This window comes from Monopterus albus, unplaced genomic scaffold, assembly GCF_001952655.1.
Source record: "Monopterus albus unplaced genomic scaffold, M_albus_1.0 scaffold222.1, whole genome shotgun sequence".
NCBI lineage: Eukaryota > Metazoa > Chordata > Actinopteri > Synbranchiformes > Synbranchidae > Monopterus > Monopterus albus.
Window position 1 is genome coordinate 286216 of NW_018128102.1, and position 12774 is coordinate 298989.

The 12774-nt window shown below is 39.5% G+C and overlaps 1 protein-coding gene across 5 annotated transcripts in view; it reads right to left on the reverse strand.

The window, feature by feature from the left end:
- htr2cl1 (5-hydroxytryptamine (serotonin) receptor 2C, G protein-coupled-like 1) overlaps positions 1-12774 on the reverse strand; it is a 101262-nt gene that overhangs the window by 2389 nt on the left and 86099 nt on the right. For all 5 annotated transcript variants that reach the window (XM_020619567.1, XM_020619565.1, XM_020619563.1 and 2 more), the window contains 3 exons: positions 7423-7623; positions 666-829; positions 389-542 (listed from right to left, as the gene is read on the reverse strand). In XM_020619567.1, coding sequence (XP_020475223.1) covers positions 389-542; positions 666-829; positions 7423-7623 — 519 coding nt within the window. The remainder of the gene's footprint in view (positions 1-388; positions 543-665; positions 830-7422; positions 7624-12774) is intronic.

Genomic DNA, 12774 nt, shown 5'->3' on the forward strand with positions numbered 1-12774 from the left:
TGTTAAATACTGATTCACTCCTTGGCCTTGGAAAGAACACTCACTTACTGCTGTAGTTAGTAAGCAGTTAGCCAGAGAGCTAATCAATGGCTGTAGCTTACTTTAGAGCAGCAAACAGCAAAGCCACCAATCTGCTTTCTAATTCTTCTTGGTGTGATTTAAGGTTTTCTAAGGCTTTCTGAGTAATTAAAATCCTGGAAGAAGAAAAACATGATAAAACACCAACAGACACATTTAGCAAAGATAAACACTGATATTGTGGATGGTTTATTCCTATGAATAAATTCATATATTTACTATACATTCATAGACTAAAAATATGAAAATGGTAGCAAAAATAATATTTCTGTTCTAGATTTCAGCTGCTAAAAGACCAATCAGTGTTTACCTTGTGAGTCTGGGGGGGCAAGTGTGATGATCTGAGGGATGTGGAAGGTGCTGGATGGAGGCTGCAATGTGTTTGTCATTGCTGGTGTGTGCAAAGGCTGCTGGGAGGAAGTCTTTGCCTCATATAGGAAGACAGTGGCCTGCCTCTGGAGCACCTACAAAGGAGGGAATACAGAACAAGTAGAGGAGGCAGGGAGCTGTCAGTGTGAAAGAAGAGGGACATTTTCAGCATTTTTAAGGCATATGACCACAAATACACACACAGACACGTCGTCTACCTGTATGGTCAGGCAGTATGTCACCACCATTATGACCAGTGGGATGAAGAAGGCCACGAAGGAGCCAATCAGCATGAAGCGCTCCTCATTGAGGACACAGCTGCCATTGACAAAGACCTTGTCTTCATTGTGGAGGCCAATCACTGGGATAGGCATCGACACACCTGAAGAAAGAAAGGTGGCAGTGGGGGGGTTTGGTTTCATTTGTATTATTTTGTTGTAAACTATTCCTTTGTTGCTTTTAAACCAATTTTCCACTTCTGCAGGTGGCAGAACAGACTGATGCTTCTGGTGATGATTTGTAGCACTTATACTACAAATTGGGAATAACAAAAATGATATACATAATGGGGCAAAACAATGGGGGGGATTGTTACATATCAATGTAACAATCACAAGACACTCCAGGCAATCACCACAAGTGGAAAAACTCTCATTGTTATGGTAATATTGTTTAAAAAATCAATTACTCTAATGTGTCTGTAAACACAAACCGTATTGTTATGATAAAAACGAGTGATTGTATGGTTAAGTTACTTCAAACAAAACACTTGGTAATACACAGGATCATTTTGTAAAATCATTATCAACCACAGAAACTATCTAGGAATTTTAAACATCACATTTTGGGAACAAAAAAGAGAAAAACATTCCTGAAAAGCCTATTACTATCATAAAAGAAGAATGGGAAATGATTTTGATTTGATTTGATTTGATTTGATTTATTCCTTCAACCATGTACAACAGTTGATATGGCAACACACATAATTTTACACATAATCCAATATCAATGTGCTTATACCTAGTACATGCTTGAACGGAGTAGGAAGAAGTCAGACTTATCCAGTCCTAAGTCCTAAGTATGGTAAAATCAATGAGGAATACAAAATGCATAGTGCTTTCCCATCCAAAATATATCTAACCCTTGCCAATATCGATATATTTTTTGCTATTTTGTTCTGAACATATCTAATATGAGATTTCCAGGAGAATTTGTTATCAACTATGACACCTAGAAATTTAATTTCATGTACTCTTTCGATATTAGCTCCCCCAATTTTCAATTGAAGTTCATTATCTAGTCTACGATTCCCAAATACCATAAATTTAGTTTTATCCATATTCAGAGATAGTATATTACTATCACACCATTTCTTTATCTTCTCAAGTTCCTGTGAAACCCATCCAGAGAGTTGCTGTAGGTTTTCATCAGATGCCCAAATGGTAGTATCATCAGCAAACAAAACCACTTTCACTAAATCAGAAACCTTGCATATATCATTAATGTATAATATAAATAATTTAGGTCCCAAAACAGAACCCTGAGGCACTCCACATACAATGTCCAGCTCACTCGATTGGTATTCACCCAACTTCACAAATTGACGCCTCTGTGTCAAATAACTTCTAGAGATGTCGATCGGTTCGACCTAAAACCATATTGGCAATCTGAGAGGATTTTATGTCTATCAATAAATGTGTCTAATCTGTTATTAAAGAGTTTTTCCAAGATTTTTGAAAACTGTGACAACCGGTCTATAATTTGTGAAGTTGTGCTTATCCCCAGATTTATACAGAGGGATAACCTTTGCTATTTTCATATTGTTGGGGAACTGCCCAAGTCGAAACGACATGTTAAAAACATGAGTTAGTGGTTTGCATATCCCCTCAATTACCCATTTAACCATTGTCATACTGATACCATGCATGCTATACCTGTTACAAATCAGTCTGCTATTGGTGTTAATAATATAATCTGTGTATAATAATATCTGTCAGTGTGTAATGGATGTTTATAGCAATATAACAGCTGCTTGGAATCTGTTAGAGGATGCTGAGGTGACCAGGCTTTCGAGGGTGAGCCGATTTTCTGACCTGTGATAATAACGTTAATGCGCTGCTTCTGATTTCAAAGAGCTTTTCTGTTGAAAGCGTGACCTCGGCTCTGTTTTGGAGGAAAGACAGAGTGAGAAAAGGAATGTGAGAGCTGTGAAAACCTGGAGTTGTGTCAAGGCCACAAGGTGAGCTGGTGTAATTCATTTAAGTGCAGGGTACATAATTTTCTCTTGCACATCTGGCGACTAGGCCAACATCACAATGCTATTCGGAACAGTGGCAGCTCTCCTAATGTGATGCAATGCAATCAACCGAACACGTGCTTACTGAGCTGGGTCATGAATCTGTTTGCATTCATTTTAAATATTTTACCAAATAACCTGTGATGTGCAAATAGTTCTGACCAGCGAGTTTATCCGCCAGTATGGGTGGAATTGGGATTCAATCAGACTGTTTCAAACAGTGCACGGAGGAGACGTTAAAAGGCTGAATTCAATGAAATGTAGCATATTGCATTGCAGATAGTTTCCAGAAATAGTGAAGGGACTAGAACTAATAGGGACTAATCCATTAGTAGAAAGTCCCAGTGAAATCTCATCCCACTGAAGTCTTTGATTTCTCGACGGGGACTTTTTGGAAAAAATGTAGCTGTGGATTAAACCTGCATAATGTCCAGGATTTCTGGACCATTCTTCCTCACAAAGCTGCTTCAGCTCAGACATATTCCTAGGATGCTGAGTTGAGGTCTGGGCTCTGACTGGGACGCTCCAAATAGCAGACTTTCTTTCAGAACACATTTTGTGACCAAAACAAGTAAAAAAAACAAAAAAAAAACAACAACAACCAGGTAATCCCAAATGGTTCACTCACTATTTCCCGCCACTGTTTGTATGAAAATACATTTTTTGTAGTTGTAGTTTATGGGCTTATGATGTTGTTTACAATATGAATTTTTAAAGTCACAAGTTGGCTCTAAGCTGTTTAAACCTTTCTCAAATGTAGCAGATTTCACTCCCTCAGGTGATAACAGTTATCTGCTCAAGCCACAGCTACTCACCCACAACAGACACAATAGTTTGGTAAGCAGACACACTCGCTCCATGGAAGATTGTAGCGTGGCTCGGCTACAGCGGCTGGGCTGCTGGAGGAAGATTATTGTAGCTGCATAGGGAGACCAGAGGTAGCTGCTCTAAAAATGGTTCCCTGAGTGACTGAGGGCCAAACACCTACTGTATGTGAACCCAGGTGCCAGCAGAAATCTATATGCCTGAGTAAGTAAGGAAATAAATGTTCATGCTTTACAGCTCATAAAAAGTTAAGAAGGGAATCCTGGAACTAGAAAAGAAGTTGGATCAGAATAACAGGGAGAGATGGAGGGGAAGATTTTATTGAGCACTTTACACAGTATAGTTGTTAGAGACTATAAAAAGTACAGCAAAACATTTTGGCCTCTCCAAAATCAAACACAATTCTATCAGTGACCAGTGTGGTCAAGGTGTCTAGCTAAATATTGATAGCATCCAAGCTGGGAATACACTGTATCTGTGTGTGAATGAAGAGCAAGGTTGTTTAGTTTGGGGTCATGGATAAAAGCGGAAACTATTTAGTTTCAAGTGAACATATGCTGCACCATTCAACATGTAAGTCAAGAGCACACACACACACACACTAACCCACTATTATTCTATCTGGACACTAATGTCTTTTATTTATGCTATACATTTTTCCTTTTGTTTGTTTTTTAACGTATGGTTTGTTTTGTAGCTAGTTTTAGAAAAAGTGTTCCATAAGCGGTTTATTATTTTCTAAAATATTAGCCTGTTTGATTCCAAAGCATTTTATTTTTTAACATATTTTATTATGCAATTTAAAAATTAGAAACCAATGCAAATAAAGTATAAAAAAGTACATTGAGTGCCATTTCAAAGCTACAGCTGTAAGTTTCCAAGGATCAGTGGTAAGCAGAGCTACACTTTAGAGATTTGGAGGAACAAGTGGCCACTGTGATGAAGTCAGTATAATTTTTGTAATATATTATTAAAAGTTATACTGGACCTACAAGCCCATATGGATTGAAACAACCTCTAAGTCATAGAAAGTGTACAGGGAAAATGGCCACAAAGGTCTTCTTCTTGGATGTTTTGTCGTTAATCCTTCAGCACTGATCGCTGTCAAGTCCTCAGACCTCAATCACAGTAGCACGTATAGCAGTGCCAAACCTGTATAGGTGGCAAGGAAATGCCGAAAGGAAAACAGGGGATTTGTTGTTATTCTAAAGCAGTCAGCTGTGAAGGAATACACAAGAAGAGAGAAGGAAGTAAAATTCTACCTGGTATCTGTAGGCATCAGTCAACTTGATCTGTGGAAAGTGATTTCTCACAGCAAACAGAACGTTAGAGAACATGGACTTTTCTTTACCGAGACTGTCATTCTCGCATCCCTTTGTTTATGTTTGCTTCTACACTGATAACTCCAAAAAGGAATTCTTGCACATTTAATATACATGATCAACACAGCTAATGTGGTTTTGAGGCCAGATAGTGGCTATAAATGTTTGTTTATAGCCGCAGTGAAATTTACAGGTTGGGGGCTGTGCACAAATTATTAGAGATAGGGTCCAGAGATGGGTCTTATTTTTTTTTATCACCACAAACTTATATTTTGACCTTCCTTTGCAGAAAAATTGTGGCTTTAGTAAGCGCAGTAGATTGTGAAGTGTGGTTTTCCTTATGCTGAGCACAGCAGTACTGTCTCGGTTCTGGGGTGTGACATTAAATTATATTTCTAACCAGACTCCTCCTTTCGTTCACTTTTATCTACATCTATATCTCTGTAAATGTGTGAGATTTACCAAATGTGGCCAAAACAGATTTGTCACAAAGGAGGAAACTGTTGTGTGTTTATCAAGACTTTAGCTGAGAACTGATGCATCACTTCTACAGTAAGTGGTCTGAAGAGGAAATGGAGGGAGAAGTGGGGAAAAAGAGGCAGAAAATCTTGTCATGGTGTATTAATACATGTTCTGTTGGGTGGAACATTGCTAATCCTTTAGCATTGATCACTCCAAGCCCTCTCAGATGTCAGCGATGACTGAATGTTGTGGTGTAGACCCTCTTGAAGGGTCAAGGAAATTGGAATAAAGTACCTGGTATCTGGAGGTGTCAATTATCTCCATCTGTCAATGCTGCTTTCATAAAAAAAAAACAACCTCTCACTGCAAAGCAGCTTTACAACAGCTGCAGAAAATGGCCTTCAGAGGAAAATATGTCAGTAATGATGAGTCCAGCTGGAGCACTCAGTCGCTTTCAGGGGTGGATATTTTAAGCTACACAACAGTGTAAAAAGCACAAAGAAAAACACTTCTATTATACTTGTACTACAGCAGGTACACATGCAGTGACCAGGGGTTATTTGGAAAGATTTTATGATTATTTACCGTCAGTAACCAGTACTCGCACAGCTAATGCATCACATCATATTGTTGATTATGTAGGAACAGTGGCTCGGAAAAGATGTTCACATCAGCTCAGCCTTTCAGGCAACACCAATGTAAAATTAACTTTTATCCAAAACAGAAATCTGACAGATAGATCTGTAGTTAGATTCTCTCCTCAGAGGGAGGTGTGTCGTCCCCCAAAGACGCACATACACACACACAACAAACTGATTGCTTCAGGCTACTATACAGCTGAAAAGACTGAACAAGGAAACATTGAAAGAGAAGAAAGACCAAAGTGACCCGAGGTTTGAAACAGGACAAAAAAAGAAACTATTAGTGATGTATCTTCCCTCATTTAACATGATCTTTACAGAAGATCAACTTTTAAACTAAGGAAAGAGATGTCCTTAAAGTGCTCAGTAGCTAAGGTTCCATGGCAAACTCCATCTGCTGATGAAGATCATGTGACGTGACATGACGTGATGCTGCAGAACGCCTGCTTCTGTAAACAGACCTCGTGGCAAGATTATTTTGTTGTGGTTCCTGTAGATTTCTGTAAATGCTTATAATAATTTGTTCCAATCAGTTATTGTGTCTTAAAGGCAGTTTCGTATTTTGCTCACTTGAAGCTTCAAGAGGAAATGAGAAACAGCTTAGAGTATCTGCAAACGCAATCGCAAGACTGAGGTGGATGATGTGCTTCTCGTGTACCAGCAGAGCTGCAGGGCACTATCTGCATCTTTACAATATTTGTATCTGATTCACAGAATTGGTTATTTACTCAGAAAACAGTCAGGTTACCATTGCATATAGATTCTATTTTTTTCGCATGCACCTCCTGTGTGTGTACAGTCTAACTCTTTTCCATAAATAGTATCCATTTGCTACTGATAACAGTTGCCATACATTTTCATAATTCATTAATTTGCATGGCATTTTCTTTCCTACAGATAAAGTTAGATATGAAACGTTTTGTGATCACCACTGGGGATTAGACAAGTATGTGAGGCAAACAGGTTCTAACTGTAACAATGAACTGCAAGATGCTTTGAGCATAAACAAACTGACAGTGTTCCCAGAAAGCCCATAGGTTTGCTATCAGGACCTTTGCAGAAATTACCACAGGATCCCAAAAAGTCATTCCAAAATTTAATAACTGTTGTCAGTCAACTAAATATCTATGTGGGTCTATAAGGGGGATGGACAAATTAACAGGAACGCTGTACAATAGAATGTAATGCATGTTTGAGTATCATGAAACATGGCTTATAAATAAAATGTATTATAATATTATTTCATTTCAATTGATAATTTCCTGGATTATGCTTATAACCTGAATGTTATTTTGCATTTAGGAATCAGAAAACCTCCTCTATAGAAACATGTTTTAAATTTAGCAGCGCCTGCTAGTAGACGCATGCAAGCAAGAGGCCAAGTTTAGCAAAGGTTAAATTGTATATACAGTATGTCATGCATTCTGACCTATAGATATGGTCCAGACAGCGGCGATCTTCATCATGGCTTTGGTTCTGGAGTTGAAGCGGCTGTGCTCTATGGGGTTGCGGATGGCGACGTATCGGTCCAGAGAGATGGCGCACAGGTGCATGATGGAGGCGGTGGAGAACAACACGTCCAGGTAGATCCAGATTGGACACAGAGCGCTGGGGAGAGGCCAGGCATAGTCTGGAGGAACAGAAAGAGGGATGTGAAAATGATCTGCCTGCAGTTTCTTCTTTCCCCACTGCAGTTGATTGGGTTGACTTTGAAAGCAGTGATGTAGTATGTTCCATCTGTTCTAAGGGCCTGGCTGAGTGAACCAGCATCAGTAGGCTATGGAGACTTACGATGCAGCATAGAGAGGCTGACTAAACTTTAATTAATTAGAGTACATCAAAGCACAGCACACCAGTTCCCCTGAGAAATCAGGCTAAGGGGAGAGTTTGATAGAATAGTTTATTATGGGATAGGTTAATCAGACAAAGGTGTCTACATGGACAGTTCTCTACAGCTGCAGAGGTTTATTACTGAATTATTATTTTGCATATAAATATTACCAATAGGAAGGTAAAGCTCTAGTTTAGATGCTATTTATAAAAGAAGGTGGTTGTTTCTGTACAGGACCACAGTGCATACTGTATGAATGTATGCCCTGTGAGAAAAAAATCCAGATTCGATTCAGGGAATCCTAATGATCCCATCATAGGGATTCATCCTCTGGGCATGATGAACGTCTGTATACGTTTTCATGGCAGTAAATTCGGTCATTGTTAAGATATGTCACTCTGGCCTGACTGACAGAGAGGAAGCAAATGCTGCTACTCTGGCTAAAAGTCTCTCTCATCTGTGAGCACAGTGGTTATTTAACTCGCAGCAGGAAACACTGAGACCAATATCAGAGCTACTCTACAGTCTGTGAAGCTAAAACTGACTCTTTTTTTGTGATGATCTATTGATCCCTGAGGGTGAGATCTTCCTTTTTTTTCTCCTCTTCTACAGGAAGACCAAAGTTCACAGCTTTGACCATGCACTACCGTGTAGAGCTGGTAATGAGTCAGTGTTTTGCCTCACTGCTTTGCAAGGTGGACAGTTTGGGTCACAGGGAATAAAATCAGCCTCAACCATCTCAGCATTGGGACAGTGTGCCACCTTGGATAACGCCAGAGCTGTTGTAATAACTAACAGAGATACATCTGGGAACATCTTGGCAGAGGCCAGCTGGGAGAGCATTAAGGTTAACCTTTGCTTAAACTGAAGAAAATTAATTAGCTTGATTAGTGTGCCTGCTGCTTAGCAGGCTAAAATGATACCCTGGCACCAATTTACCCAGCAGAAGCAGGTGAGATGCAGAGTGGAAATGAACATATTTCAGAAACAAAAAGAAAGCCAAAAGGAAATTACACAGCATCCTGATAAACAGCTCCAAGCATCAACACAGCATTATATACGTATGCTCATATTCATTGTCACACTCTGCTTCATAACATGCAGCACAGACTGTGACTATAAAACAGAAATGAAAAGATTTAAGATGCCTCAAAGTTTGCAATCATTTTGTGAAGAAGAATCTCCTGGAACAGTTCTTTTTTGTTTGTGTTTCCTCTGAAGATCTTGAATAATTAAAAAAAGTGAAATGTAAAATACAACTGAAGAACATCAGGGGACACTGATCATGCATCCGTGCACCTCTCATCTGTATCATTAGCAGCTGTGTGGGCTTTCTAAAGCAGGCATATGCTGCAAAGTCTGTCTCATTGTCTTCTCTCAACACCTATAGCCACAGTATTTACTGTATACAAGCCATCCTTGCAGAGACAAGACTGGCATCCAGACACATACATCTTAATTACATCTGTAGGATAAGCAGCATGCAGGGCCCCAGATTCACATTTCATATTGGTGGCACTCAAGCCACTGATTCTCTCAGATGGTGGCACCGCCTCTGTTTTACAATATAATGCAAAAGAGTCTGTATTTTTCATAAATAATTTGAAATAACCTTACCATCCTATGTACATAGCCTGTATTTATAATGACATTCAGAGACAGGGAGACTTATACAACACAATAAATGGGAAAATCACTTCTGGAACAAGTGTCCAGCTCTTTTTATGTAGTCACTTTAGTGCTCTATAGCCTAGCAGTCAATATGATGATAGTGATGGCAATTATGCTGATGATTAGCCTATTACATTTCAAATGAAGCACAAATCGATGAATTGCGTGCATGCTTTGCTGTTTATATTCACGATTTATTTATTTTTCTGAAGAAGAATTTCTGCTTTTTGGTGATGTCTTTGTTGGACTTCTTGCACAGTTCAGCTCTCACTCACCCGGCAAGTGCAGCTCTTTTTCGGGCTTAAGTTACTTGTAGCTTTTAGTACTACTTAAAGAAGAACTTGATGGCGGGTTTCAGCCACTACTAACATCATACTGGGACCTGACTAGAGGTGAGCAGCAGGTATGCGTGACTTTGATCCATTCAATCCACACTGACTCTGGCCTCCGTGCAGCGTCTCTCATCAGAACAGCTGTCTGTCAGCAGGAGAACAGCACGGTCTTCATACAGGCTGACTGACAGTAGAAATGTACTGGACCAAAACAGTCTTCATGTAAGCTCATCAGCAAGAAGTCAGTAGCGTTTATGTGTATGGATTTATTAATTTCCACGTCTTGCTACAAAGAATGAGGGGAAAGTAAAACCAGAGCCTGAGCCATCAGAAGTGATTCAAGTAAAAAGTTTCCAACTCATAAACAGTCTAACGGGCAATCTGCCTCATTTAAGCAGCTGTCTGTGGTGATTACACTTCAAATGCACCAAAGGAAAAAATAAACTTGAAGCATAAAGAAGCAGTGCAGGGACGATGGGCGTCTCTGAGTCAGTGTGGATTGATACATTTGATAGATCTGAAGTCTTTATCCTGAGACGAGTGAATGACAGACCTGGAGATAAACACAACGATGACAGTATTGCAGAGATTGTTAAGTCTGTCCACCATTTCCACAGTGAGAGCAGTCATTCCTGCATAAACAGTTTGTTTTGCAGTCACACACAGTGTGACCTTAAATCTATTTGGGCGCAAAATGTGACTGATAACTCGCAATCTGCAGCCCTGTATATGAGGCAGGCAGTTTGAATCCCTGGTTTGTGTGCGTGCCGAGTAGGAGGCAGCTCATAACTTTTCAGAGGTCGAACACTTATTGGGGGCAATGCATGACATGCACACACAAACAAGATGTTATTCAGCTGGCTGGCAAGTGAGCTGAGTTTGCTTTTTAATACAGTGAGAGACTCTCTTCTGAGTGCTACAGCTAAACACTATTTATAAAAGAAGTGACTGGCAAGGAAACAGCATTCTGGGGTCATCTTGCTTCTTTAATAAGATATGTTTTCAGTTGAATCAGTATATTGTCTGGCAGCACATCAGATACTAATAAAAGGGGGATTCAAGGCTTTGTTGATCGGCGTCTATAACGAAATATACACAGTGTAGATCTGCTAACATTTTGTTTCCTTAGGAAGTAGGGTCATTACTTTAATCTCTTGTCCATTAAAATCATGAAACTGCAAACATGCCTGTAACTATTTTAGGGTAACTATTCTCTTAAATATTCTAAATATCATTTGGTCTGTGGTTAGTGGAGCACCGTGGCAGCAAGCCATTGACCACCCCAAACAATTCAGCTGTGTTCAGTTTTCTGCACTATTTCTCTCTCTCATTGAGATGACACATCTTGTTAATCCACTGTCAAGTCTGACATCAATGTGTGTGTAAATTGTTGTAAATGTGTGGCTTGCCAACCAGTTAAGTCAACCAGTGCTCAATGCAGAACAATAGCCTTCGTGTATATATATGTGTGTGTGTTAATGTGCTTACTATGATCAGAGGTGGGATTTATTCAATTCTTCTAGACTTGTTTGTGTCACTTCCTCACTTCATATATTATCAGTGTTTTATTATCACTTGCATTCTTTATCACAGTGGAAACAAATTGCCAAGTAAGGAAACAAGTCAAATGAATTTAAATTGCACTCATCTGAAATGTAAGCATATCCCTCAGTCTTTAGGGGCAAGGTCATATTTAGATTCACTGGCAGATGTTGGATCAGTGTTGAAATATAAAATGGAAGACATTATCTGTGCGATGGAGAACATTTTCCAGACACTATGCTTCTTTAACACTGCTGGACTGTTGTATCAGACCTGATGTGGCAAAACCAGAGATATTATCTTATTCATTTTACAAATTTGTCTTCCTCATCTAAACCCTATACCTACATAATTCATTATTGAGAATTTCTTTTAGTCCCAGTCTGACAGGAATGCTGTGCTTATGTGCCAGCTTGCTTGGATTCTGGATTCGGAAAACCTGCTGAATGACCCAGCCTGGTCTAAAATTGTTGACTACAACCTAGTTAGGAGGTGTGTGTGAGAACTGACCGGTAGCATAGTGACTGTCTCCATATTATTTGTGCCCAAGCTAAAAAAAAAAAAAGTTCTACTATGAATAAAAATTGAAAATAGATGACAGTTAAATATACACACAAAAAAGCAAAGCACGCAATGACTCAGGTTGGAGACAGTGAAGGGGATGATGCACATTGTCTTTGCTTTTGTAGCCAGTCTAAGACATAAGAATGTCTCCCACAAGAGGGTGCTGCTATTGAACTGTACTGAAGAAAACCTATTTCAAAACTCATTGATAAGAAACAAGGTTGTTGAAAAAACTTCAAACTAACCCTCCCAAGGATTTGCTGTGTATTTAACTGTCCAACAACATTTAATTATGTGCCTGTGTTTGTGTGTTTTCATTCGTGTGTGTGTGTTTGCCTGGTTTATCACCCAGCCAGCCGTGGGGATCAATGCAAGTATAAAGTCTGATGGATGACACTGAAAGTATAGATCCCAGCTCCATTCAACTGTGTGAGCAGCTGCAGGTGTGTTTGCAGGGACTTCTTTATGGGTGTGTATATAAATGACAGACACACTGTTTGTCTCGAGGTGCATGTGCACCTGTTTGCAAAACAGGGAGAGAAAGAGACAGATTTGTCAGTTTATTTTTTGTGCGTCTGTTTGTTTGTGTGTACATTGTTTACTGCAGTGAGCAATCAACAGCAGGAGCACGAACTAACAGACAGATACGGGGTGAGTGAACAAGTGTGTCCATTGACCATACGCAGCCCATTGAGCAGCAATCAACCTTCTCTGTCCTGATTAGTATGCCTCAAGGATGCCTGACAGCTACAAAGCACAGAGATGAATATGGCAAGTTTGGCCAAGTTGTGCTGAGGATACAAAAAAGCTGCAGGGCAAAATGGAAGGAGACAGAAGAAGG